The sequence below is a fragment of the Sphaerulina musiva genome (assembly GCF_000320565.1).
Source record: "Sphaerulina musiva SO2202 unplaced genomic scaffold SEPMUscaffold_5, whole genome shotgun sequence".
Classification (NCBI taxonomy): Eukaryota; Fungi; Ascomycota; class Dothideomycetes; order Mycosphaerellales; family Mycosphaerellaceae; genus Sphaerulina; species Sphaerulina musiva.
In genome coordinates, this window is record NW_016017387.1 from 238247 (window position 1) to 264993 (window position 26747).

The window sequence follows — 26747 nt, forward strand, 5'->3', positions numbered from 1 at the left end:
AGAGGAGGAGAGAGAGAGAGAGAGAGAGAGAGAGAGGAAGTGGATGACTAGCATCTGTAAACCCTTCCCATTCATATCCGCATGAGCAATCGTATCATCTCGTTGCATGTTTTACCAAAAACACAACCACCTCAATCATCAAAACCCTACGCAGCCACAACCCCCTGTTTCCCACCACCAACAGCAACACCCTGCCCAACCTCCCCCTTCTGCCGCTGCCGCTGCTCCTCCTCCTCCTCCTCCTGCCTCATCTTCAAAGCCGCAAAATTCCTCTCCATAGCCCTCCTCGTAAACTCCCTCCCAGTAACCAACGGATACTTCTTCCTGGGCCCCTGAATCTCACAATCCACATTTGGCTGATTAAAAAACGCAATACTATACCTCGCACCAAAATCATCCCTCTCAACATCCCTCGGCGCCAAAACCCGATGAAACGTAGATTTGAACCGATCATCCGACCACGACATGAGTAAATCCCCAATATTACACACAATATCCCCTCGCGCAAATTCCACTTTCGTCCACGTATCGCCCATCCCAAACGATGTCACGACTTCGCGCCCAGGACAGATTTCTAATCCGCTATAGCCCGGCTGACGTTGGAATAAGAGCGTGAGAAGATCCCAGTCGGCGTGTGCGCCCGCTCGATGGTAATCTGGTGGGAGCGGGAGAGAAGTTTTCTTGTCGATTTCGAAATAGTGTAAAAGACGTAAAACAGATTGAGAATCCGGACGAGAAGGATCGTGAGCTTGAATGAAATGCCGATCAGGAAAACCCAGACCCCGAGCAAAACACAACATGAGTTTTTCCGAGACGGATTGAGCTTTGTGCATAAAATGTTGGGCATCGAGTTTGAAATGAGGGAGAAAAGATTCGTGGATCCATTTGTCTTTCATGTGGACTCCGAATTGGAGTTGGTAGCTTTCTTTTTGGTCTGCGACGCCTGTGGAAGGTCGGATTTGGCCCTTTTTTTCCCATCCGACGTTTTTGCTGCTGAAGGGGACGGTGCTTTTGACGTCGTCGGGGAGTGCGAAGAAGGACTCGGATGTGGCGAAGATGGCGTCAATTTCTGCTATCGAGATTTCGGTATCGGTGATGGAGAAGAAGCCATCCGTTTCTGCTGCTTGTACGAGCTGGGATGTGATTTCGTCGATTCGATTGTCGAAGTCCTTGAGGCTGATTCGCGGTATGCTTCGATTGGTGTACTTGGTGGCGCTCATTGTGCCTCTTGCAACAGAGCTCTAGCTGTGGTACGTCCAATGTGATGACCCTGCTGGAGTCAATATTGTATCAAGGCGACGATGTCCGCCTTGTCATTACAGCAGCACGCCTGAGCTGTTCAGCTCCGTCTGTAGCAGTATGGAAGTACGGCCAAGGCTGATAGGCAGGATAAGATGCGAGCTCGAGGATGTGAGGTCGGGCAACTCACGTGAGGTGGCCGTAGGGGCGATTCATCGTATTAGGAGCCTCAGCCTCTCCCTCGGTCGGCAAGCACAATGTGTCCACTAGATAAGAGCAGTTCACGTCGACTTGTGGTTGGCCTGGAGGTTGTAGTTTATATACACGTAGTTGAGAGCAGAAATACAACCCCAACCACTTCATCTAAGGGGGCATGGCACTACATGTACCTAGGTACGTAACTTTTGGGTGCTTTCAGTCCTTGAAGTCTATATCGAGATCTCTCCCGGTTCTACTTTTTAAGAAGGCATCCCCCGTGAAGACGCGGCTGGTTCAAGGGGATCAAGGCACTCCCGCCACCTTCCAGACCTTGACAGCAGCATCAGCACCAGTCGATATGACTCTGTCGTCCTCTGTCCATGCAACAGCACCCACGCCTTCTTTGTGGGCATTCGGTGCCTTAATACGCTTCCCGGGATCGGTCAAAGACCATACGAATACATTCGTATCCAGCCCGCCCGACACCGCCTTCTTATTATCTGGGCTCCAAGCAAGAGTGGTAACCCGAGCAGTATGTGCCGACCAGCGATTCGTTTCGAGCGTCCAGGCTCCAGAGGCGTTCGAATAAGCAAAGATTTTGCCACTTGACAGGCCCACGGCCAGGTATTTTCCGTCTCCAGAAAACGAAAGTGCCGAGATGGGAGCGGTCGCCTCTTTCAGGGTGACAATCTCTGAAAAGGACGAGGGCGATGAGGCATCGAAAATGCGAACGACTTTGTCATCTGACCCGGCTGCGATGATGCTGCCCGACGCTGCAAGTGCAGTCGGGGGAGCTGGTGTCTTTTGTAATCCGATACTCTCGCCATCGACATAGGATGCGATGCCTGCAGCCGTCGCCACGAGGGTATGCGGACTGCCACCAATAACAGCGACAGTCGCTGCCTTGGGTTGGCCTTCTGTCTTCACCGCCCCTACGAATGACTTTTGCGAAGAATCAATGGTTCGCAGAAAGTCGTCCCACCCGACCGAGAAGATGCGTGCGCTTTTGCTGTCAGCGTTCGGCACGGCAGAAACGCTGGCCACATAATTGGAGTGTGGCTCGCCATCAATCATTGCTGCTGACCCTGCAGAGACGTCCCATGCTCGGAGTCGTCCATCTGCACCGCCGGTCCATAATGTTTGTCCATCGCTCGGTGCTGTTGCCGCAGTCACAGCTTTTTGATGTCCTCGCACTACTCTGATGGGCTTGTCGTCGCCTAACTTGAAGTAGTTGAGGTTTCCTTCCAGGTCCACGGATATGATCAAGCCATCACTTCTCCCTTGTGGCCACACCACTCCCACCTGCTGATCAGGTACACTTGATTTCCCTTCCGGGCCCATCTTCCAGCTTTGTACGAGCTTTCCACTCTCCACATCCCACACCTTCACCGTCTGGTCGCCCGATGCTGTGACCACCTTCTTACCATCAGGACTCCAGCTGACGCCAAAGATGGATCCTTTGTGCGCATCCTCGCCCTCCCCGATCTGCTTGACCGCCTCTCCCGTCTTGCCATCATAGATCCATATCCGCCGATCACTTCCCACAGTCACCAGGCTGCTGCCGTCCGGACTGAATTGTGTGCCATAGACAAATTTGTCGTGCTTTCCTCGAACACTCGTATTGAACTTGAATGGAGCTCCGTGAAAGAAGCACATGCTCATATCATCACTCCCCGTTGCAGCTCGGAGGGGCCTCTGTTTCCGTACGTCCACGCAATTGATCTGCTGACTGTGCCCACTGATCTCGCCGACACTGTTTCCCGAGTCGGCTGTAATACAGTGTCCAAACCGCTCCTTTCCGTCGCCCACTGCAATGATACGCTGACTGTCGCCATCCCAGGCAATGTCATTGATGCGGCCTGCAATAATGTGGTATTCTCCCTTTGTGGTCTCCGCTCCTACGCTGTCCCATACACGCACCGAGCCCGAGACATCTCCCGAGGCGATGTAAAAGCCCGACGGCGAGAAGCGAGCGACCGATGTCGTGGTGGTGTGGCCCGTATATTGTTTGGCGATTTCAGGGTGGTCAATGGATCGCACGAAGATGGATTTGTTGGAAGCATAGCAGATGCGCTCGCCCTTGCTGTCCGTGGATAAGGGTGTGGGCTGGCCACGAGTGGTGCTAGGCGAAGCGGCCCAGATGGCCTCGGGGGTGATTGACATTTTGCCCGCGAGGGTGTGAGAGTCGTTGCTCGACATGTGTTTGTGTTATAAGACGAGCGGGAAGGAAAGTGGTTGCCTCCGTTACAAGCCAGGTACCTATCGGAGCTATCTGTATAGCTCCACAAACCCCACCATTAGAACTGCATGTATCTTAATCAAGCATTTGAACGATGAATTGATGAGGTGAAGTGGAAATGGTCCTTGGCATCCCTCTTCTTCTACTCTGCTTCTCCCTCGCCATCAAAGCATACCAGTTCATCACCTATACTGAATGCAACGCTTCTTTGCAAAGCAACATCTCAGGCTGATCCAGCGAGCCTCTTGACCGAGATAGTGGCGCTCTCGCAGGTCACACAGCATCCATCGCTTGTCATGAATCAGGCGAGGCCGAGGCAGACGCATAACAACAATGGTCTTATTACTCCTTTCACTCTTACCTCCTAGATCAAATTCCTGGCAGCAGAGTGCAAAAGTGTTGCTACGCTCTCGACAACATGTCCCAGGAGTATGAAACCGACCACCGACAGCAGCATGACCTGGAAGTTATGAACAGAACAATCAATTTCGCGTTGCCTGTCGACTCAGCACTGCTATCACCCTAGGGGAGAGATAAGCAGAGAGGTAAGCCTGCCTCACATGGTGGTGCGCTGTGTATATCTACCGCTGCAAATACCGCGTGCGCAGATCTCTACCATCCTATCTTTCTTCTATAAGTCGTTGGCTGACAGCCGCTCTTTTCATGCACTCGGCCGGCAATGAGCATACTATATATGTTGTGGAACCCGTCCGTTGATATGTCACTCAAATGTCACTTTAGTCACAGCCCTAGACAAGATCCCGTAGCCCTCGGAAGCGATGCTAGTGGAGGTAGGTTTGTATACCTCCCGTCGAGATTGGACTCCTTATTTACATCCGGAATAGGTGAAGCTGAGGACTCGAGGGGACGATCACTGCTGAGAAGAAGAAGAACGCCACCGAGTTCCCTGTAAGCGAGACAGCTCTACTGCCAATCATAGGCTATGCTCACTCTCTCAACTCGACATGACGTCGCTCTTCTCCATCGTCCTCATGTCGCGACGACGTGATTTGACAATGCCATTTCGAACTACTGTATAACACGGCGGTGTACATTGCGTCGAGCGCTGTGGGACAAGGCAAGTTTTTCGTTCCTTTGGTGTTTTCTCTGCATAATTACCATACCTCCTACTGTACAGTAGAAGTACACATCTCACTGTTAGTACATGCCCTGCAGTCAACTCGCTTAGTTGTAGCAGCCACATTACTTGGACCTGTTCACATGCAGCCTGTCGCCACTCGATTCATCCCGCTTTCGGACGAGAAGATATCCGCCAAAAAGGATCCTGAAGCGCGGGTCGGCGTGCATGCTTCGACGTGACTGGACATCTCCAGCTCGGCAATCATCGTGCCAGCGCATACGAGAGGAACTCGACCACATTGGTGATACCTGCTATATATCTGGGCTTTCTGCTGGGCTCAGGTTGTGGCTAAGCTTCTCGTATTTGCACGTAGAATATAGTATCACACCATTCCGTTGTGCTCCACTCAAAATAGAACTAGAGTGGAACGGACTGCGGACGACGGGCCAGAGATGGACGCTCCGCCACGAAGAACTTCCATCTTTCAGGAACACTTTGACATTGAATTGACTGCTCTGGACGCTACCGAGGCGAACATACAATCACCACGACGTCGTGTGGGCAAACAAGACGACGTGTATGTCGAAAAGCAACACTCCTACAACAATGCCCTTCCGACAATAGGTGAAGTTCCTCGCCACCGCAGGAAGAAATCTCGTCTCGAGCACAGCCGGGCGACGCCCACGCCAACCCTCACTCCAGCACAAACGCAGTCCCCGCTGCCTGTACGCAATTCCTCGAATATGATGCGCCTGGGAGTCTTTGCTTTTCTGCTGGTCGCCCTGCTGCCTCTTCTACACAGCACCTCTTTCTTCGGCTACGCCTCGTTTCTACAACCGGTCCGTGGAAGCGTCATACCCCCGAGAAGGAATGATGCCCCGACTCTCGACCGACGAGCAGATAGTCCCACCGACGTCTGCTTTAGATGGGCCCAGCAATCCGCCGTGAATAACGGGACTCTATACCTCTATGGAGGGCAAGCGACCACTTCATCCACTCAGGACAGCAACGCTTGGAATAACAACTTTCTCTCACTGGACTTGACCAAGACTTGGCAAATCGCATCGCCTGCGTTGACTGGACTACCACAACCTTCCGGACCTCCCAACGTCAGTCTCGGATATCTGTGGAACTCCCGCAGTTCGTTATTCTTGTACGGAGGACAATACTCATGGAAGCCCGCGGTGTCGCCCACCGCCTATTCGACATGGGAGTATGCTATCGCAGACGACAAGTGGATCGAACATCGCCAGCCCGTCACTTCCAAGGGCACCAGTGCGCCCAGTGATGGAACCGCGGTGCAGCGAGCTGCAGAGGGAGCCGGTGTCAACGTGCCCTCGTTAGGCCGCGGCTTCTATTTCGGCGGGCATTTGGATGGCTACACGACCGAAGGATGGTCACAATCCGTGCCGCGACTGTATCTGCGATCACTCCTCGAGTTTACTTTTCCTGGCGTCACCAACGACCAGGTCGAATCACTGTCGAATAATGGCGTTGCGGGTTCCAATGGCGTATACCGCAATGTGACCGACGGAGGCCAGCAAGCCGATGTGGGCTTCACGCAACGTGCGGATGGACTACTGATTTACGTGCCTGGGTTTGGCGATCAAGGCATTCTCCTTGCCATTGCAGGCGGCACGAATGAGTCCTTCACGCAGATGAACCAACTCGACGTCTACGATATCGCGACCAGCTCATGGTACATCCAATCGACCTCAGGACCCACACCGGAGATTCGTGTCAATCCCTGCGCTGTAATTGCAGCAGCACCGGACGGGACATCATACAACATCTACATGTTTGGTGGACAAAATCTCATTCCTGCAGGGAATCAGACACAATTCAACGACATGTGGATCTTGACCCTTCCATCCTTCACCTGGATCCCGGTGGACATGGACGGACAAAGTGTACCATATGGCCGATCAGGACACACGTGTAATGTCTGGGATGCCCAAATGGTCATGGTCGGAGGCTACGTCGGAGCAGGCACATTAACCTGCGAAAGACCCGGAATCTACGTATTCGACCTGAGCGCTCTCGAATGGGTGAATCAATTCACCGCACTATCTAGTACAAATGTGGATAACAACGACAGCAATAACAAAAACACAGACACAAACACCAAAGCCAACGAAGACAACAACAGCGAATCCAATCCCCCCAACCCCTTTAACCAACAACCCGCCCAAATCTCCTCTTCTTCTTCCTCCTCCCCCGGCGGCGGTCTCGAAGGTTCCTACGGCTACAAAGTCCCCCAAGCCATCATCGCCATCATCGGCGGCGACTCAACCGGCAAAGCAACCCTAACCACACCCATCAACATCGCCACCGCCGGCCCTCTCGCCACAGGGAAACCCCTCACATACACCGCCGCCGACGCCGACGCAACCGCCACTCCTGATAGTGGCGATAACTCCAACGATACTTCCGACGGCAGCGGCGACAAATCCCCAAATCTAGCAGCCATAATCGCCGGCATCCTCGCGGCTCTCTTCTTCATTCTGGCTAGCTATCTCGCTTTTTGCGCATACGTCTATCGCAAACAATTACAATTGTATAAACGACATGTGGAATTAACTTCTGCGCAAGCGCAAGCGCAAGGAGGAGGAGAGAAATTCGTAACGACGACGAGTAGTAATGGTAATGGGAAATATCATCATCAGCATTCTTCTTCGAGCGCTGCTACAACGACCACGACGACGATGACGATAGGAGGAGGGGATTCGAGAGGGAGGGAAAGTTATGGGAGTGGGAGGGGGGTGGAAAGTGGATATACTAATCCTAATCAATATAATCCTAATCAATATAATACTAATACTAATAATAATAAAGCTCTTCGAGGAGGAGGTGGAGGTGGAGGTGGAGGTGGAGGGACATATTACAAATCCCTCAGAGATGGTGGAGATGAAGACAGAGATGGAGATGAAGAGGAGGAGGAAGATTTACTGAATAGTTATGAACCGAGTTTCGTCGGAGTGATTTTGAATCCGAGGAGGAGTTTGAGGGTGATTAATCGGGATTGAAAAACAAAAAAGAAATTGTGAACAGAGAGGGAGGAAAAGAGGCAGAAAGCAAAGAGCAGAGAGGAAAGAGGAAAGAGGGAAAAGGACAGAGGACAGGGACAGAGACAGGACCTGCTGAGAGGTGCATCATATGGAGGGTGAAAATGATATAGAGGCATATATGTACCTATAAGCCAAGTTCTATACATGTAATCCGACATACTATCTGTATCTGTACTTAGAACCTTACAACGACGTCCTATACAAGAAAAAAGAAACGAAAAAAACTCAGGCAAAGCGACAAAAGGGTAGCCGGACTTCCGGATTCAAGCAGCGAAAAAATGAGGTAACAGACGAGTCCCTTCCAGGTTCCAGGTCCCCAGAGGAACTGACCATCCTCGACTTGACTTGACTTGACTTGAACTGGAATCAAATACTGTATCGTTATCCGCCTCATAATCAGGCTCTCCTCGCTCTTCCCCATTCGCGATTTTTACACATTAGAATCTTTCATCTATGAACTCACTGATCGACTGTGGGCCGACCGAGGCGCAAATCCCGTTTTACTACTGCGCTTTTTCGTGGGCAGGAATCCACGTCATAGTATATATCAAGTCTTTCCTCCATACACCTGGCATATAGCTGGGGTATCTGGCGTCTCAGAGACATCCATCTGATTTTTTGCAATCAATGTACACCGGGCTTGGCGTGCATTCGTCCTTGCCTTGATTGGGACGTATATAGCAGCTTTGTAAATGCCGTTGCCGATGGTGTTGTACTGCTATGATGCACCAATACGGCCGCGTAGTAGCTCTTCTAGCAAATATGCACGACCCGGGAAGCCTCAAATGGAGGCGAGAAAGCAAGCTTCTTTTTCATCACATGTCCTGTATTAGCGCGCGAGGCCGGACCGTCTCAGAAGACGATACCAGATGGGCTCATGCCATTCCATGCGAATTGCTGCGGCGTAAAAGTCATACTGGGGTCGAATTGCGAAAATCCATCGTTGGACGTATCATCCATATTGTCCAGCATGCTACTCCCGGCAATGGAGTTGTTATTTTCCACGGCAAAGTCGCCCACTGCGCCCAGATCCAGCCAGCTAAACTGATTGATGGAGGGAGGAGCAGTGTCCAGGGGCATCGATTCGGTTCCGCCACGACCAGGAGGCACACCCGGACCCCCACTCTGCGCGCTGGTGGGCCCACTCATCTCGTTCGATTCCGCGATGCTGCCACGTCCCACCGGTGGTTTCCTCCAGAGTAAGCGCACCAGCCTCGAGTATCGGTCCCCCACATCATTCGGACACGCACTCGACTTTTGCAAGCAGTCCACCGTATCACTGATCAGTCGCTTCACGGAGCCTCTGGTATCTCCCGCCATGACTCCCGTCGATCGAGCTTTGTACAGGAAGACGGCAGAGTAGATGACATACAGATAGTAACGGAGCGGCATATATCGGAATGTATCTTGCGGGTCCACAAAACTGCAAAAGGTGCTCAGGAGCGCTTTTGCAGCATCGATCGCGTCGTAGATGAATCGGGCGTCCGGTGTGGCAGCGACATCGGCAAAAGGATATGCCATGGGGCGATTGGGCTGACCACTTTTGATGGCATCCTTCATCCTCTGCATCAGGCGATTCAGAGTGGCCTAGCTCGTGTCAGCACAAGAGGGAAAACAAAGCCAAAAAAAGAAAAAGAGGAAAACATCAATGGGAGGGGGGAAACAGACCTGATATGCAAAGGCATTCACGTAGAGTCGGAGATACTCATATGAGAGAATCAAGCTGGCTTTGAGCGGCGGTGAACATGTAAAGGTGCCCCAGGATTCATTCCAATGGCGCAGTGCCACGCGAAAGTCGTCAATGTATTTCACGTACTCGCCACCAAAGTTGAGCTGGTTGGAACGGCTCTTGGTGGCGTACAGCACGTCGTGTGCATTACTGAACAGCTGCGTCAGCTCCAAATTGGCCTGATAGATGGCTGCAAAGTCATCGTGACGATGCAGTCGGGGCTGCAAGCTGGGAAAGTCTTGGGCTCGTAGTGCAGTCAGTGGTCCGGGTCCACGCGACCAAAAGGCCTTGCCGATCCGGACAGATACTTGCCGATCGCTCATGTAGCAGCTCGACCAGGCGAGGCGCTTGCGATTCAAGTCGGCGGATTGTGCCTCGCTCTCCGCGCGAAAGCCGGTCCGGTCAATGCCGAGCAGGTACCCGAGTCGGATGGCGGTGCCGACATACATCCACGCGGCGCAGTCTTCCTCTCCACGTCCAATGGCAGGTGTCGTATGTGATCTTCGGGGCACCCATTCGGCCAGGATGAGCATCGCCTCCACTGCCTCCACGGAACCCGAGCCACTATATACCAGACTCGCCACGAGCGATTGCATATGGGTCGAACAATCTTCATGGACCTGCCACCAGTCCTTCTCGTCTTTGGAAGCAACAGTCAGAATGGCAGCAAGCAGATGAGGCTCTTTGGCCGCACTCGTGGGCAGATTACTCGGGTCCATGGCAGCGGGGTTGGCCAGTGGGAAGAAGGGATGGTACTTGTCCTCGTATCTAGGTCCGCCATTAGCAGGGTGTGACAGGCACGACTTTCACACATGGGCCTCGCACATACCGACAAAGAAGCGCCTGAATCATCTCCAAGCTGAGCTGACCTTTGGTCAGAGGCGGATAATTGATGACATGGCTCGAGGTCGACACCGGAGCGGAGCGTGCTCCATCATGGGGGTGGTTGTTCGGGCCCGCAATCTGGTCTCGCCCATACACACTGCTATGCATGGGGGGCAACTGGTTGCTCCCAGAGTCGCGCTCGGCGACGTGGGCTAAGAATTCAAGGGCGTCTGCCGGATTCTGCAAGTCGGTGGAGGCGACAGTGTCATCCACGGTCATCTTGGCAGCAGTCGGGGTGACACCGCCGTCGTGCGACAATGGCGGCAAGATCCTCGAGTCGGGATTGAGAGAGCTCCAGCTGGGAAGCCGGTGCTGCCGAAGACTTGGGTCCAGGACATGCTGCTGCTGCTGTTGCTGCTGTTGGTCGCTGCGCGGTGGTGGTGGTAGCGGTGTCCGTCTGCTGGCACTGTCTACACTACTGCTGCCGGGCGGTACTGACAAGGCGTGCAGTGCTGTTGATGATGATGAGGGAGCGGGAGTGGAATTGTTGGCGAGTTCAGAAGTGCTGCGTTTCACCCTTCGACCACCTCGTCGCGAGCCCCCGAGAATGCACTCATGTTGTTCCCGGATGCATCGCTCGCAGGGAGGGCGGCCAGGTTCTCCGCTACTATACCTGTGACATGAGGTCAGCTCTGCGATGTGATGTCTGTCGCCATGCATGTGGTCCATGTGTACGGTAGGTCAGGTCGGTAAGGTATGATTACTACTGCGGGGACGAGGTTCCGTCAAAGAGCGGGCGGCTGCATGCCCACCAGAGACCGCAATCCCAGGACAGGCAGAGCGCACCGAGCAGGATAGGCGATCGGTTGCTGACGGCATTCCTGCGCCCTGCCGAGTAGACGGACGGGCGGCATGTGAGGAATACGATGATGATGATGATGATGATGATGATGATAACAATGATGGGGGCCGGAGCGGAGGGGAGGGCGGAAAGGAGGGGAGGCGGAGGGCGGAGGGCGGAGAGAAAGAGAGGGTGCTCACAGATCACAGCGGGACTTGCGCTGGCGGCAGTGCAGACAGGCTCGGTATGTCCGCTTTTCGCGCTCCGACTTGGGTCCGTCCTTTTTGGTGGTGGTGGTTGTGTTGGCGGTGGTAGTAGTGGTGGGCTTCCCGGGACTGTCGTCGGAGCTGTCGTCGTCGTCGTGCTGCTGATGGTGTTGGTGGGGGTGGTGGTGGTGGTAGTCTGGTCCGCCACTGTGCTCCATTTTTCTTCCCAACTGCCCGTTCTACCTCCGGTATGAGAACCGACCCTGCTGTGGAGTCTGCGTGGCGGGGGGCGGGGCGGGGTGGAAAGCCAACTGACGGCAACGGGAATGAATGTCCACAATCGCGTCACGTCGCGTCGCGTGTCCCAGCAGGAATTAGTAAGTGAGTGGCAGTGTGCAGTGGTCTGTCGCCGACCAACAGCTGGAGCCTGACGGAGCACAGTCGGAGGAGGTTTGTTGGCGGATTTGGGCGGCTCAGAGAAGGCTTCAGATGGAGGAGGATGAGTGAGGATTTTTAGTTGGAAACTTCCCAAAATAGATCTATCGCCAACCTCAGGCCCGAGGGCTGGATCATTTGACGGGTATGATGGCGGTAGGAGGGAGTGGTAGGTGGTAGTAGTGGTTCAGACTTCCGTTTGATGGTTCCCGGCCTCGCAAGATGGGAAGTCTAATGGTTAGGTCGACGGTTCTACGAGGTATCATCAACTAGACATCTACTACCTCCTAGGACGGGAATCACCATGAGAGAGAGAGCCGCGCACAGTAGGATGGTAGCAGATCAGAGATACCTCCTAGCTAATAATCATCCCAGCATCATACACACGACCATCGCCTCACGATCTGGACTCTCGTCTGGAGAGTCAGAGGGCAAGGGTCCCTCAACTCTCGACTATCTCAGCGCGCCATCTGACTGGCCTCCCTCCCTCCTACGCACCTGCTGACCGATGTGGCCCGCGATTGTCGCATACATGTAGTGTGCATGTCTGCATGACTCGCACATCTCCCAAGACTCCCTCTTACCTCCTACACTACTTGGCCCTGCTGATGTGTAGCCACCATTTCCCAATGCTTCGACTTGTCCTGTTGTTCGCACCACCATCCTACCGCTGTGTGGCGTGGTGTGTCGAATGAGTAGTTCTGTAAGAGTGAAACACGATGGCCTTGGTTGCATAGGGTATGCAAATACCAAGAACAGTTCGCTGTTGCTTAGCTGCTCTCTCCCACCCAATCAGACCCTGTTTCCCGCCTGCGAGGTGACGGCGAGACTTTCGGTATCAAAAGTGATTAGATCGCAGGCATTTTCTTCGTCAAAAGTGGGCGGACTACTACTACTACTACTACTACTACTACTACTACTACTACTACTACTACTACTACTACTACCTCCTACTACACACCACCACACATCCCTTCTCCTACCTTACCTTACACTTACACTTCAATCTTCATGTTGTGCAGCAGAGCACCTTGAACGCTGCCGGAAATCTTGGCGACCCAGAATTTGGTCTCGTTCAGCAAGAACAACTCGCCTTTTCTGCCAAAGCAAAAGTTTGCCACTCCACCGCACACCTTGATCTTGCCAATGAGCTTTCCACCAGCATTCCAGACGTGGACGCCATCGCCGCATCCCGAATAGACGTTGCCTTGCAGATCGCACTTGATGCCATCGGGAACGCCTATATCACTGCTGTGAGCGGCCCGACTCGTCCTGTTGCCTGTGTGCACAATACTACTACTACTACTCACCTTCATCCGCCATGGCAAACACTCTTCTGTTGGCCACAAAGTGCGAGCCATGCCTCTCAATCACATCAAACGCATAACTGGGAATCGATGAGTTCCAGGTCCATGGATGCCCGGGATCGGCCACGTGGTACTCACATGTGTGAAGATCGAGTCAGATCCGTCGTTCCATCGCCGTGAATCCAATCTGTATCCGTCACATACAATGTCTGTTCATCGGGCGAAAAGCAAAGCCCATTTGGTCGGCCAAAGCCGTCGGCAACCACTCTGACTTCTCCAGAGGTGGGATCGAAGCGGTAGACCTGGCACGGCAATTGAGGCTCTGGACGAAAACCTTGTTCGAAGCCGTAGATCGGATCGGTGAACCAGAGGGAACCATCCGTATGCATCACGACATCATTGAGACTGCTAAATCGCCGCCAGTGATATGAGGAGAGCAGTGGTTTTGTCGCATATGGCGGGCGAGCTTCCATCAGCGTCAACTGTGAAGGAGCTTCCATGGTGCCTTGATCGCAGAAGAGCACGCCACCGTCATAATTGAGACCGCCATTGCCCATGGCGACATTGGTCGTGAGCTCTTCGTAATGCCATGTGCCGTTGCCAGAATCGTGTCTTGTCACTTTGCCGATCTTGATCGTCTTGCCGGAAGGTGTACCAGGTAGACAGTTGCTCGTGATGTAGATTGCATCCTGGTCCGGCAGGTAGACTCCCGCCTCGTGGGCAAACGGCCAGTCTTTCTCCACTGCAAGCTCGATGCTGGGACGGTCTCCCAGGATGTCCAAGAACTGCTCATCATAGACTGCGAAGTGAGCATCGTGGAACTCTCGCTGTGCACTGGCATCCGCAAGGAACGATTGCTCTTGTCGCGTGATGTACTAGGAGTAATAATGGGGTCAGGTCAATCATCGATTATGTATGTTGGGATGTGCATAATGATGGATGCTGCCATAGGCCAGACGGCATATAGACTCACTCGGCAGTTGTCTGGTAGACTCATTGTGCTTGATGTATTCTCCCGTTTCCCCTCTTGGTTGATCGTGTTCATGCTCGACGAGTGGGAGCGTCCATCTGAGGCAATTGGCAATGGGTGGCACAATCTCCGTCGTCCAGAAGTATATGTCGCTCGCCTGAGGTAGGTGGAGTGAGTGAATTGCCGAAGTTGCCGTCAAACACCGCACAGTGCACACGTCCCCAGTTCTCCCCAGTCTCTTCCAGCATTCTCTCCGCCTCAATTGCATTTTCTCCATGAAGTGACCGGTATCCCGTAGTCTTTTCCTTGCCAAACGCTCGATATCGTTTCACCGTACCCCATGGGTATCCGCGTGCTAACCCTGCTAGTGTCTTGAGACGCTGGCCCTGTGGACATCTCCCATCGTCGTATTAAACGCACACCACCGCCGCCACTTCGAACCGCTCCCGTCTGTTTGCCACTAGATCTTCTTCTTCTTCTTCTACCTCCTACGCCTCTCCCGCACCCACGGGATCTTGGCGGCTCGAGTGTGGTATTCAACAACATCAGCGACAACAGCAACAACCACACGATGGGTCAATGGCTTCGGCTCGAGGGCGGTGCCCTACTGTACACCGTGTCCCTCCTCACCTGTCTCAGTTTCCTGCTCATCGGATATGGTATGCGAGTGCATCGTCTCCGCATATGCTGATATCATGCTGATACGCAGCAGACAATGGCCTCATGGGCGGTCTGGTCAATACTCCCTCCTTTGACAATACCTTTGGAATCAATACCAAGACCAACTACGGCACCAACATGATCGCGCTCATTGTGGCCATTTACGAAATTGGATGCTTCTTCGGCGCCATTTTTACCAGTTTCGTGGGAGAGTCTCTGGGTCGGAGAAGATCCATCTTTCTGGGCGTCTGCGTCATGATTCTGGGAGCACTCCTGCAAGCGACCGCATACACCAAAGCGCACATGATTATTGCCCGCATCGTGTCCGGTCTGGGCATGGGAGCCATCAACTCAACGGCGCCCGTCATGATGGCAGAATTTGCCCCCAAGGCCACGCGAGGCATCTACGTCTGCGCGCAACTCTCGTGTCTCAACTTTGGCATCATGATGGTCTACTGGATCGACTACGGCTTTAGCAAAATTTCCAGCGGACCCAGCTATGCATGGAGAGTCCCCGTGATTCTGCAATGCATCTTTCTCATTCCCATGCTATTCATCATCATGCTGATACCCGATACCCCACGCTGGTTAATCGCGCACCACCGCGGCGAAGAAGGCCTCGACGTCCTCCGCCGAGTCAACAAGGGCAAGATGAGCGAAGCCGCCGTGCTCCGCATGCACAGCGACATCACCAACACAGTCGCCTACGAAGCCTCCATCGGAGCGGGCACATGGTCGGACCTCCTCAAAGACGACGATATCCAATCTCGTCGCCGATTCCTCATCGCCTGCGGCATTCAAATTTTCCAACAACTCGGCGGCATCAACGCTCTTATTTACTACTCCAGCACCCTCTTCCAAGACTCCCTCAACTTCAGCAGTGAACTCTCCGCTCTCATGTCGGGAATCCTCAACACCTGGTTCTTCCTCGCCTCTTTCATCCCCTGGTTCCTCATCGACCGCGTCGGTCGCCGTCCACTCTTCCTCAGCATGATCTCTCTCATGGCAGCCGTCATGGTCGTCCAAACCGGTCTCATCTGGAACGTCGAGAAGCAAACCGCCATCGCCACTGCCTGCGGAGCCGGTGCCGCAGCCATGTTATTTGTGTTCCAAGGCGCTTTCACAATTGGTTTCCAAGCAACAGTATGGGTCTACCCCAGCGAAATTCTCCCTCTCAAACTCCGTCAACGCGGCTCTGCAATTTCCACCGCGAGTAATTGGATTTGCAATTTTATCATCGTCTACATTACCCCGCCTGCGATTCGAAATATTGGATATCGTACTTATATCATTTTTGCCGTTTTGAACGCATTATGGGTGCCTATTATCTATCTTTTCGTAAGTTCTTACCAAACCCACCCACCAATTCCATCTTTTGTTTTTCAAAACTGACTTGTTTTACAACAGTTCCCCGAAACCAAAGGTCTCGCACTCGAAGACGTCGATCGCCTCTTCGCCAAAAACGACGAAGCACATCGACAAATGAGCGCTATTGTACACGAGGTCAAAGGTGGAGAGGAAGCTGCGCACCACGAAGGAGAAGAAGAAGAAGAAGATGTAGAGCGAATTGGGGATGTAGCGGGGAGAAAATCATGAGATATTGAATAATCGATTTAATTACTCTCATGCTGGGTGGTAGTGGTGATCTCTACTTACTTACTAGGTAAGGTAGCGGGGTTGGTTGGGTAGGATCTTGTGTGTGTATGTGTGTGTGTATATATACCTACTTATCTTGACTGAACAAAATGAAACAATGAACAAAACGAAAAAGTCTTCGGGCTTGTGTATGTGTATGTATGGATTGTCGTGATAGTTTTTGGATCAAATAGGTCGTTACCTGAGTACCTTGGGTAATACTCTTCTTCCTCCCTTCGTACTCTCTTCTATCTCTCCCCTCCTATCGTATCTCCGTATCGTCTCTAGGTACTCAACTAAGGTACATTCCCTCCCTCTCCTTAAGAGAAATTTCGTCTCTCTCTCTCCTAGAATTCTTCTTTGCTACTTTCCTTGAAATCAATCGTCCTCTCTCTCTTGAGAGTCTCGCGGTTTTCTTTCGTCTCCTCTCTCTCTCTCATTCTCTTCGCTTTCCTCGTCTCCTCTCTCTCCTTTTCTTCGGCTAACCTCGTCTCCTGAGCTCCTCTCTCTCCTTTTCTTTAACTACCCTCCTCTTCCCTCTCCTAGCCCCTCGACTAACCTCCTCTACTAAAGTAGTCTCCTAACTCAGATTGTCCTCCTACTTCTTGCTTTTTTTTTCTCCTTATACAAATTCGTCCGTATCGGAGTTAGAATGGGACAAAGAACTAGTAGCGGAACCAAACATCCTAACTAGGGCGTCCTGATGCTATTTACCGGTAACTTTCTCGATTCTAGTCTCGTAAAAGAAAAGAGAAGAAAAAGAAAAACAGCCTCCGAATAGACACAATTGGTACAAGTCCAGTCCAGTCTAGCAAAAGAAAAAGAAAAGAAAACCAGTCCCTAACAGATATACACAGTTGGTGCAGGCTCAACATCAGCTTCTTTCTTCTTTTCTCCTTTTCTCCTTGTTCTCCTTTTTATTTTCTCCTATTCGCCTTCCCCCTCGTACAAGCTCTCCAAATCAGATTTTCGAGAGCAGGACAGCGAAGCTAGGAGGAGTAATCGATTTGAGTAGCGACACCAAACACCCCAACAGAGCATTCTTGCTGTATACTAAGTACACAAGGTCCTAGGTTATTCCATACGCTAGAAGAAAACAACCACTTTCCTCGCGGCGTAGCATCCATGTGACAGCGCGCTTCTTGGACTTTCCGCTGCCTTTTGTTGTATAATGTTTGCTTGTTTGTTGTTATTGTTATTGCTGTAATAATATACGCTGCTTGGTGATGTAAACGGAGAAATTCACGCGGCTGTAGTACCAGAAAGAAAGGTTGCTGTTGTTTGCATCTTCTTCCTTTGTATGATTTGTATCGTTGGTGGTTGATTGAGTATAGAGAAAAGAGAGAAAAGAGAGAAATCGAAAGATCGTGTCGTTGTTCTAGAAGCTTGCGATTGCTTTTAGAAGAAGAACCAGAAGAGCTAGAAAACCCAGAAAAACCACCTCCTAGGACCAGAAGAACCAGGACCAGAAGAACCAGAAAAGAAGAACCAGGATTAGAAGAACCAAAAAAAGAAAAACCAGCAAAACCACTACCATCGAAGCCACCAACCAGCAAAACCAGCACCAGAAAAAATTAAGAAAGAACCAGAAAAGCCAGAAGAGCCAGAAAAACTATGGCCAGAAAAGCGATACGTCGGCTTCTGTCGTACACCTATGTCCGGTGCTGTTCCAGTCACACGATACATTGTCTTGAAAGTAGGTATAAAACAGAGGAAATTGAGCGAGTTGCAGTTCATCTTTCGTATAATTCGCATCGTTGGTGATTGATTGAGTATAAAAAAGAGAAAAGAGAAGAAAACATAAGTAGGATCGCATGTACACAGCTTGCGATTTCCTTCTAGAAGAGGAACCAGAAGAGCCAGAAAAGAAATACGGCAGTCCTGTTGCAATAGTGTTTGTTGAGATGGCTGTAATACTATACGCTGCTTGGTGGTGTAGATAGAGAATATTCAGGCTCTTGGTGTATAGACTTGAATGTTTCTAGGTAGGTATACCTGGACTTGAACGTAGGTATAGTTAGTATTCTGCTGCTGTGGTATATTTTTTGTTTTTGGAGGTAGGTATACGAAGGTAGGATTGGGGTTTGTTGGGCTGATAGGAGTGGAGGGGATGGGATGAGATGGGATGGGAGGAGGTCTGGGTGGCATTTTATGGGTTGGAGGTTCGGTGTTAGGGGTGTGATGATGTTTGTGGTTGTGTTTGTATTTGCGTAGAGAAGGGGGGAATAGAGGAAGGGAAGGGAAGGGAAGGAAAGGGGAGAAAAGAGAATAGGAGAGGGGAGGAGGGAAGAGGAGGGAAGAGGAGGGAAGAGGAGGGCAGAGAAGGGCAGACGAGAGAACAGAGAGAGAAGAACAGAAAGGAGAGACTTCACGTATGTGTAAGAAAGGGTGTCTAAGAAAGACTCCTGAGAAAACCCGAAAAAAGAATCTCACCTCACACCATAAAACCTCTCCACATGTCCGAGAACGTGCGACATTCTGTTACATTTCGGATAGATACTATGGCATACAAACATTTCATTACTACAACATCATCAACAACAACAACTACAACATCAATATCTCGCTTTTTTTCCTTTTCCACTTCCCACCGACGAGTTATTCATTCATCCATTCAGTTAGTCGGTCCTTCAGTGAGGTAGGCTACAGATCTCTCCCCACTGACCAATTACTGTACCACCAGCCAGTCCTTTACAATCTCGAAAGACCGACTATAGTAGAAGGCATTAGCACCGCACCAACCAAAGAACGGAATGCAATGAAAAGAAAAAGGGGGGTCAAACTCACCAATCTCCCGGTTCACCTGATAATCCGGAACTCGCATATCCAACGCACGTCCACTATATCCGAGATCCTCGGCAGTCAAGACAGCGCACTTCTCACCAATCAAGAGCGCAGTCGAGTACGTGTTGCAGCCGACATTGTCGGGACAGATGGACAAATCGGCGACCTTGAGGTTCGTGGTGCCGTGCACGTTCAGGCGTTCGTCGACGACACCGTGTTTGATGATTGAGTTGCCTTCGCGAGGGCCCATGGAGCAGGTTCCTGTTTTTGAGAAGGGGTCTTGGTTAGTGGATGCGGAGGTGAGGAAGGGGAAGTATATATGTGTATGCTTACCAAGGGAGTGCCAAGTAGTCTCGGTGTGGCGCTTGACCCATTCTTCCACAGCGAGGAGATCCTCTCTGCTGTATTGCAAATCATCATGTACAACCTGTTGGTTCGAGTTGAGGTACGCCGCATCAGGTTTCTTGGACGGCTCTGGCAACGGGATCGTCCACGATCCCGTGACAAGACCGGCGGTGAGATGGTTGGGGCCTGCATACGCCTTGGTGGTGGCGAGGTCCATGTCGTGGCAGCGTGCGGGGGAGTCGTATGCGTAGAAGGGGTGGTTGGTGGCCACTTCACCGGCATACGCATCCATGCGTCGAGCAGTCTCACGGGATTTGATGTAGCCCCAGACCATGGGAGCCATGTCTCGACGGTCGTTCATGAAACCAGCATCGAAGTCAGGGGCCTCGTAGGGGTTAGGGCTGACGATGTTGGTGAATCCACGAGAGAATGGATACTCCAGGAAGTGGAACATGGAGAAGAACTTGCCAGTTCCGGGAACAGTAGTGTGGTCACCGAACCAACCAGCAACGACAGCCCAATGCATGACGGGCTTGTCGGGCTTGTTCTTGAAGTAGCTGTCCCAGCCCTTGATGAACTCCGGGAAGGGCGATCGGGCCATGTCATCCAAATCCTTCTGGTTCGGTCGCCACTTGACTCCAGCTTCGATTCCATTCGTTGCCAAAGGACCAGTGCCGTCCAGCTGCCATTGATTGAAGACCTTTTCTTGGACCTTTTCATCGCCACGGGCAAAATCATCAAACGACTCCGTCTCAGGCTTGGCGCGGTACAGAGAGAAGTAAAGGTAGTGGTCCTGGAAGTTCTGACCGACACCGGGCAGGTCGACGATGGGTCTCACGCCGGCCTTGCGAAGCTTCTGGCTGTCACCAACACCAGAGCGCTGCAGGACAAGAGGAGAGCTGAGCGTGCCACTGCTGACAATGATCTGTCTGCGGGCTCGGAACGTCCTCGAGTGGTTCTCCGATGGAGACAATGGCTTCGTGGGTACGGTGCGGACGCCGACGGCCTTGGTGCCTTCGAAGATGACCTTGTCGACCTTGGTGTTGACGGCGAGGTGGAGGTTCTCGTAGTGTTGACGGGTGCTGTGGATGTATGCATGAGCAGAGTCCGAGCGACGGCCAGTGTCGCGGTTGATCCACTTCAGCCAGTGCTCGGCGCCATGTCCGGTGACGAGATCCTGAAGGTCATCGGTGACGGGGATACCCTGACTTTCGGCCGCGCGCAGGAAGTCCTGCATAATGGGGTCTGTAACCCTGTCTGTTAGTAGGTTGTTTCATCTGAAGAGTTTCACCACTGCTTACATGTGTAGTTTCCAAAGGAAACCTTGATAGGTCCATCGAAGCCGTGCAGGTCCCGGTTGTTGCAGGCTCGCTGATACGTCTCGTGCTTCTTCATCAAAGGAATGAGTTCCTTGGTAGTCCAACCCTTGGCTTGAAAGTCATCGTAGTCGGAAGCCGATGCACGAGTGTACATCTTTAGATCCCCCTGTCAGCTGGCTGATTCATCAGAGGAGCTCCCACGCAGCTTACCATGAAGTTGATGGAAGAACCACCACCAAGAATGTGAGCCGCGGGAACGATGGCACGACGACCCGACAGCCACTCGGACGGACGCGAGTAGTAGAAGGATGCAGTCTTGCTGTCCAACTTCATGTTACGTGGGAAGATACCAGGACGGAACACCCATGGGTTGTTGAGGTTGCTCTCGCCAGCCTCAATGAGCAACACCTGGAGCTTGTGGTCCAAATTGGCCAAACGGCCAGCAACGACGCAACTCGAGTGAAGTCAGCGAACGTGGTCAATGTGCTTGTATATCGAAACACCCACCCGCATGATCCTCCTCCGCACACGATGATATCGACTTCCTCTGGGATCGTCATCTTGACTGCTTCTCTTTCACTTGGACTTTTGAGTTGCTTGGTAGTAATAGTAGTAGATGTTTTGAAATGGTGATGGTGGTGGTGGTGGTGGGGAGATCGAGGAGTAAGATCCTGATGCTCGACGCTCGAGGGTGGTACATGGCAGGAGTTCTATATCAACACCACTTCCACTACTCCCCCGCACATGTGAGGAGCTTTCGGGAAACAGGAGCTTTCCAATCCCTCTAGCATGGAGCAAGGGTATGATGTTTAGATGAGTGGGAACCCTCGAGCTTCCTGCTTCGAGCAACAAGACAGCTCACGCCACGCCGGGTGAACAATTATGCCCTCTCACACAAGACATGAAAGCTCCATGAACCAGATAGTCTTGTATGCGATTGAGCGTCGCTGGCAGTTCTGGTAACGATGGCATCCAGTAAACTTGCATTTGGAAGTCGAGCTCGCGAACCCGTCCCCCACAATGCCACTCTGTGGTCGTGATGTGACCGAATGGCGTGTATGTCCACCACATGCTATGGCGCCAGCAGGCCCCCCCGGGTTCTGCTACAGCTGTATTGGTGAGGATGATTGACCACAACCTCCTCCCCCATACAGATGCAGGTGCACAAGCCACTCAGCACGACGCACGCATGCGGAGAACCCAGCAGGCCCAGCATATTGGCATGCTCTAGACACCAGAAAATAGTGCAAACGTGTGCGAGGACATCGCTTCCGGGCTAGGTTCAGTCCCGCCCGGCTGTATACAGTGCAATGCTTGCCATCCCTTCCTCCTCTGCAATAATGCTTAGGGGCCTCGCCTACTGGAAGAATGCGCCCCCCTCTTTACAGGTCACTCCGAAGATGTATAACAGTAGTTCTCACAGGATTTCCCCTCACGAGCCCAACCCAGACCGTGAATAGCTTCCCACGAGACCTGCCTGGTTGTATACCATTCCCACCGTTGCAAGACCTGAAGTCCAAGAGGGAGTCCGGCGGAGCCATATCCCACGGGCTGTGGCTGCGGAAGTGGGTGAGGCGGCAGACGACGGCAACTCTGTCCTGATTGATTGATTGATTGATTGACCGATCGCCCGCTCCACCTGCACATGATTCGAGGTCACCACGGCGTCTGCTTCGTCTCTGGGTACATACTGTAACTGTGCAGTGGATGATGACCAACCGGCGTCCTGCGGGGTCCCAAAAGTCTGAGCTCCAGCAAGTACGAACTTTCTCCACACCAGCACCGCTTGCCGCGATGCTTTTGCGGGGAACCTGGTCTGCCGTCTTCCGAAAAGGATAAGTGTCTCCTCCATAGTCATGCTGACTGTGCACATACCTAATACACGTTGGTCTCTCAGACAACAACAAGAACGAGCATATATTCACGAGTACGAGAAGTTAAAAAGGCGGATATAAATGCCCTGAAGCTTTATTCACAGAAAGCTGGATAAAGGAGACTTCCCCTTCCCCCCCCACTTTCGTGGGCCACCCCTAGACACATACCGTGCCTGTTCCGTTCAGCAGCTGGAGGGAAAGATTTAACGTCCAGAAGAACCAGGTCCGCACGTCAGAGACGCCAAATCGGACGACGTGGAAGGACCCATGCATGGCCCTGTACTTGTACCTGTACCTGGAACATTGGTAACGTTTGACGTGCGGTCATACCACTCGTATGATGCGGCGCAGCAAAGTGGACAGAGAAATCGTGCCCCATTGATTGGACTCATCTCATCCGAATCCATGCATGCAGGAAAGGCTCCCCCAAGTGAGATGCGTCTTCCTGATTCATCACCAGAGTGCTTTCTTCCTATCCGCATCCGAAAGAAGGTCTGGGCAACAGGTGGGTTGCTGTTCTTGTGTATGTTGGAAGATGCTGCAAAGAAGAATCCGGCGATAGGTTTCCAGAAATGGGCCTTGGACTGCTTCTATCCCCATCGATCCAGTCAGAAGCTTTTTGCTCCCCAACGTACGTCCGTTCGACTTTCCCAACGGAAAGAACGCATCTCGCGCGACACGCATACATGCCTCTTTGACCGCCTCTCGAGTACCCGGGGGAGAGGGGGCTGAATTGGTCACTTTTCTTGTGATTGGAGAGCTATATATGTGTATATACAGTAGGTACCTATGGGTAAGATAAGGTGGGGTATCCATTCTGACTAATCTACAATTCATGAGATGCCGGGAGTAGTAAGTAGTGTTGCAGTCTTATACATCGCAGGGCCGGGGAAAAGCCATGCATACAATGAGTAGTGCGGTACGTGGTGGTTCTGTTGCTCGTCTCTGGATCGTACACCAGCCCAGGCATTCTTCGATGTCACAATCAAATCTCATCGTACACCTCGTAGATCGTTTCTCCTGCATCCAGATCGTCTTGGTCAACATCCTCGTCCATTTTGATGAATTTGTGACGACTTCCAGGAACCGCCGGGGAAATTGTCGGAACATCTGGCATGCCTTCCCATTCTTCCTCTACATCATCGCCCTCGATCGAGGCATCATCATCGCCATCATCGTGGTCATCGCCACGAGAGTCATTGTGAGAGCGTGGAGTGGGCATGGCAAATGGTGTGGTGCCTCTTCCGCGACTGCTAGCAGCTTGACTGCTCCGCAGGTGATGGCCCTCAACCGATACTTGAGGTGGACTCCATCGCGGGGTGATTCCGAAGCCACGTCGTTCCCATTCGGGAGATGTTGAGATCCGGCGTCTTTTGCTGGAACTTTCCGTGGAAGGATGTATGTCTCCAGAGCCATCAATGTCAAAGGATGTGACTCTTCTCTTGGGGAGACTGTCAACTTCCATTACGTGCGCCGAGGGCGAGGTAGGCAAGGATACCGAGCAGCGTTCAAATTGTTTGCGGGCGACTGGTGATCCCACGTCCACATCTTGTTCGACATCAAGATCATGGAAATCCTTGAACACAGACTCGTTCCAGGGTGAGTCTCCCGAGGCATACGATGACTGCGGACTTGTGACGTGGTCTAGTCGAGGTGTGAAGGACCAGCAAGCATCGATAACTTTGCCGAGAGCTTCAGCAGCCTGGAGCGCGCCGTCGCCATCGTACAGAGGCAAGTTCCGTAGGCCCTGCCAGCTCCAGCTGGATCTGGATGGCTGCAAGTATCCATCCGGAGTGGTCAGATACAGTCTTCTCTCGCCATTCGACTTCATGAAGACACTGGAGTCGAGAAAGCCGGCCGACCATGTTGCGGGCGTAACCATTTCGGCTTGACTGAGAAATCGTAGTCGAGACGACTTGCGTACCTTTCGAAGAGGTATGTACCTTTCGTTGAGCCCATTGTACCTGGCCTCCAGCTCTGGAATCGTTCCTCCTTCAATGGAGAGAATATTCCCAAATGCCGATGAGATAGCACTGAAGATGTGGCCCGCATCTGGTGCCTGAAGCTCGACTTCGCGAACCAGGCCACGACTGGCAAGCCGCTGAAAGACGGTACCGCTGGGCCCACATGCCTTGGGAGACAACCACTCGTCTTGTGTCTCTCTCGCCCACGCTTCGATCGACTCTGTAGTCCAAGCGCCACTCGTGGCTGCAGATTTGAAGGAAAGCAGTCTGGTGGCATCTTGTGTGGCAGACCATTCTTGCGAAGGCACCTGAGACCCAGAACGAAGCGAATGCTGCGTGGACTCTGCCGATGAGAACCACACGCCGGGAAGCTGTCGGCCGAAGGGGAGCAGGACAACTTGAATCGTCCACGGTCTGGCAAAAGATGGCAGAGCGGTATTTTCAAGCTCCGAGATACGCGTTTCGAGTGCATCGATGCGTGGGCCGGTCTCAGCATTAGCAGCAAGCGTGGCGAGAACGATAGCTTCCGTTTGCTGAGCAGCACCGAGGTCAAAGGATCCATCCGATTCGAAACTTCCAGCGCTCGTCAAAAGTGATCTCTTCTTGTTACCAGATGCTTGCGGTACCGACGACAAGACGTCACCCTCAGCTTCGTCGCGATCCCGCCAGCTTTCCAGTTCCGCAAGGCGCTCTTCAAAAGATGCAAGGTTTTGTCGCCCGTCGCCTGCTTCTTGAGCCTTGACTTGCTCAGCTCGCCAGTGTTCGAGGTCTAGCAGGCGTCCATCATGCATTTCAAACCTCTGGCGCACCTCATTGCTCGGAATGTTATCGAAGGACATGCTCTCGAGTTGGCTGATGCGATGGCCAAAGTTTTGTATCGTGTTGCACATTTCCTGTATCGAAAGGGATGGCCCGGCACTTACAGGTCGAGCAGAAGGTCGCTGTGGTTGAGAGAAGTCTGAGGAGGGCCCTCGACCGATCTGTCGTGTCATCGTAGTCTGCGCAGCATTACGGGGTGATGGGCGTGTAAAGACAGGCGTACCACGCACACTTGGTGTAGCAACCTCTGTATCGACCTCTGTTGCACTGTACGGTCCAGCTGCATGTAGGCTCGCCATCATTTCAGCGTGAGGTATAGTGACTGGAGGTCTCATTGGTCGAAACCGACTGATGCTTTCCTGAAGCTCTCGATGTGGACTTTCTCTTGGTTGCTCCTCGGCGACACTGGGCGAGGCAGTAGATGGGAGCGGAGCAGTGGACGCTAGTCTTGATAGCTCTCCGTACTGCACGCCGTCGACTTGCTGGCGAGCGAAGCCGTTCAACGCATCCCATAATCTGGTGTTGATGGAATGCGGCTGCGATGTACTCCCAATGCCCAGACCAGTCGTAGGCCTCGCTATTGCTGATGCTGCTGCTGCTGTCGCCGTTGCTGCAGGCATAGCTTGCTCCGTCCTAGCACTAGCAGAATCACGTATCAACTCGCTCCAAGTCGGAGGCACGAAGCCAGCCAGCGAAGCGCTTTACATTTCGCAAAGGCAAACGTTTCCGCGAATGGGCTGGTTTTGGTGTCGTGACCGATTCGAAGCCTAACGACGACATCGTCGACATTCTGGGTTTCTTGACATATGAGATTGTCACGTTGCTGACCGAGGAGGCGTTGAAGGTGAAAGCTGCAGAGGATGCATTGAAGAGGGAAAGTGGAGGCGATGAGGAGAAGAGAGGCAGAAAGAGGAGACGAGAACCCGGATTGTTCGACCCTCCGGAAGAGGCGAGGACTCCTGTTGGTACTAAGCATATCCAAGAGGCGTTTAGGAGGCTCCAGAGGCCTGATGTCAAAGCCAAGTATATGGGCCATGTTGCCAAGGGGAATTGGCAGAGGGGGTTGAAGTTGATTTGAGGCGGTTTGTCGGTTTACATTATTGGTGTCAAGATGGGATGTCATTGATGACACTGCCAATCACGATTGGATGCCTCGTTCAAGAGTAGCTACTGTTGAGTATTGTGTTTTTGAGCGTAGGTGTTGGTGGC

At 52.4% G+C, this 26747-nt stretch overlaps 9 protein-coding genes across 9 annotated transcripts; 4 read left to right on the top strand and 5 right to left on the bottom strand.

The window, feature by feature from the left end:
- Positions 1-146: 146 nt before the first annotated feature.
- On the bottom strand, positions 147-1305 carry SEPMUDRAFT_65477 (gibberellin 20 oxidase; the record flags this gene model as incomplete). Its single annotated transcript, XM_016909720.1, has 1 exon — positions 147-1305. The coding sequence occupies exon 1, from the start codon at positions 1218-1220 to the stop codon at positions 147-149; it is 1074 nt and encodes a 357-aa protein (XP_016760543.1). The 5' UTR covers positions 1221-1305.
- A 219-nt stretch (positions 1306-1524) lies between these two features.
- Positions 1525-3600, bottom strand: SEPMUDRAFT_163576 (WD repeat-containing protein 2; the record flags this gene model as incomplete). Its single annotated transcript, XM_016908070.1, has 1 exon — positions 1525-3600. The coding sequence occupies one exon, from the start codon at positions 3598-3600 to the stop codon at positions 1741-1743; it is 1860 nt and encodes a 619-aa protein (XP_016760544.1). The 3' UTR covers positions 1525-1740.
- Positions 3601-4821: 1221 nt separating this feature from the next.
- On the top strand, positions 4822-7076 carry SEPMUDRAFT_149106 (uncharacterized protein; the record flags this gene model as incomplete). Its single annotated transcript, XM_016905346.1, has 1 exon — positions 4822-7076. A coding segment is annotated over exon 1 (1866 nt), but the record flags the coding sequence as incomplete, so codon positions are not given.
- A 315-nt stretch (positions 7077-7391) lies between these two features.
- SEPMUDRAFT_149107 (uncharacterized protein) lies at positions 7392-7806 on the top strand. Its single transcript, XM_016905347.1, has one exon. The coding sequence runs from the start codon at positions 7463-7465 to the stop codon at positions 7781-7783; it is 321 nt and encodes a 106-aa protein (XP_016760546.1). The 5' UTR covers positions 7392-7462; the 3' UTR covers positions 7784-7806.
- A 353-nt stretch (positions 7807-8159) lies between these two features.
- Positions 8160-14234, bottom strand: SEPMUDRAFT_163578 (uncharacterized protein). The gene is made up of 7 exons (XM_016908071.1): positions 14142-14234; positions 13307-14043; positions 13172-13248; positions 12861-13101; positions 10384-11052; positions 9494-10322; positions 8160-9412 (listed from the first exon to the last, which is right to left on the bottom strand). Exons 1-7 carry the CDS (start codon positions 14211-14213, stop codon positions 8678-8680), a joined length of 3360 nt encoding a protein of 1119 aa, XP_016760547.1. The 5' UTR covers positions 14214-14234; the 3' UTR covers positions 8160-8677.
- Positions 14235-14467: 233 nt separating this feature from the next.
- SEPMUDRAFT_133180 (hexose carrier protein) lies at positions 14468-16560 on the top strand. Its single transcript, XM_016902549.1, has 3 exons — positions 14468-14797; positions 14851-16136; positions 16206-16560. Exons 1-3 carry the CDS (start codon positions 14710-14712, stop codon positions 16392-16394), a joined length of 1563 nt encoding a protein of 520 aa, XP_016760548.1. The 5' UTR covers positions 14468-14709; the 3' UTR covers positions 16395-16560.
- A 2343-nt stretch (positions 16561-18903) lies between these two features.
- On the bottom strand, positions 18904-21509 carry SEPMUDRAFT_149111 (oxidoreductase). The gene is made up of 6 exons (XM_016905348.1): positions 21389-21509; positions 21092-21335; positions 20864-21035; positions 19551-20807; positions 19221-19478; positions 18904-19144 (listed from the first exon to the last, which is right to left on the bottom strand). Exons 1-6 carry the CDS (start codon positions 21439-21441, stop codon positions 19125-19127), a joined length of 2004 nt encoding a protein of 667 aa, XP_016760549.1. The 5' UTR covers positions 21442-21509; the 3' UTR covers positions 18904-19124.
- Positions 21510-21821: 312 nt separating this feature from the next.
- Positions 21822-22302, top strand: SEPMUDRAFT_149112 (uncharacterized protein). The gene has a single exon (XM_016905349.1). The coding sequence runs from the start codon at positions 21951-21953 to the stop codon at positions 22110-22112; it is 162 nt and encodes a 53-aa protein (XP_016760550.1). The 5' UTR covers positions 21822-21950; the 3' UTR covers positions 22113-22302.
- Positions 22303-23491: 1189 nt separating this feature from the next.
- On the bottom strand, positions 23492-26239 carry SEPMUDRAFT_149113 (uncharacterized protein). Its single transcript, XM_016905350.1, has one exon. It carries the CDS (start codon positions 26156-26158, stop codon positions 23741-23743), a length of 2418 nt encoding a protein of 805 aa, XP_016760551.1. The 5' UTR covers positions 26159-26239; the 3' UTR covers positions 23492-23740.
- Positions 26240-26747: the final 508 nt, after the last annotated feature.

Coding starts and splice junctions, on each gene's coding strand:
- SEPMUDRAFT_149107 (XM_016905347.1), top strand. CDS start 7,463: ATGACGATAGGAGGAGGGGATTCGAGAGGGAGGGAAAGTTATGGGAGT.
- SEPMUDRAFT_163578 (XM_016908071.1), bottom strand. CDS start 14,213: ATGAACACGATCAACCAAGAGGGGAAACGGGAGAATACATCAAGCACA. Junction 14,044..14,141: donor GTCTACCAGACAACTGCCGA/GTGAGTCTATAT, acceptor TATTACTCCTAG/TACATCACGCGACAAGAGCA. Junction 9,413..9,493: donor TGAATGCCTTTGCATATCAG/GTCTGTTTCCCC, acceptor GACACGAGCTAG/GCCACTCTGAATCGCCTGAT.
- SEPMUDRAFT_133180 (XM_016902549.1), top strand. CDS start 14,710: ATGGGTCAATGGCTTCGGCTCGAGGGCGGTGCCCTACTGTACACCGTG. Junction 14,798..14,850: donor TTTCCTGCTCATCGGATATG/GTATGCGAGTGC, acceptor GATACGCAGCAG/ACAATGGCCTCATGGGCGGT. Junction 16,137..16,205: donor TGCCTATTATCTATCTTTTC/GTAAGTTCTTAC, acceptor GTTTTACAACAG/TTCCCCGAAACCAAAGGTCT.
- SEPMUDRAFT_149111 (XM_016905348.1), bottom strand. CDS start 21,441: ATGACGATCCCAGAGGAAGTCGATATCATCGTGTGCGGAGGAGGATCA. Junction 21,336..21,388: donor TGCGGAGGAGGATCATGCGG/GTGGGTGTTTCG, acceptor ACTTCACTCGAG/TTGCGTCGTTGCTGGCCGTT. Junction 20,808..20,863: donor TTCCTTTGGAAACTACACAT/GTAAGCAGTGGT, acceptor ACAGGGTTACAG/ACCCCATTATGCAGGACTTC.
- SEPMUDRAFT_149112 (XM_016905349.1), top strand. CDS start 21,951: ATGCTATGGCGCCAGCAGGCCCCCCCGGGTTCTGCTACAGCTGTATTG.
- SEPMUDRAFT_149113 (XM_016905350.1), bottom strand. CDS start 26,158: ATGCCTGCAGCAACGGCGACAGCAGCAGCAGCATCAGCAATAGCGAGG.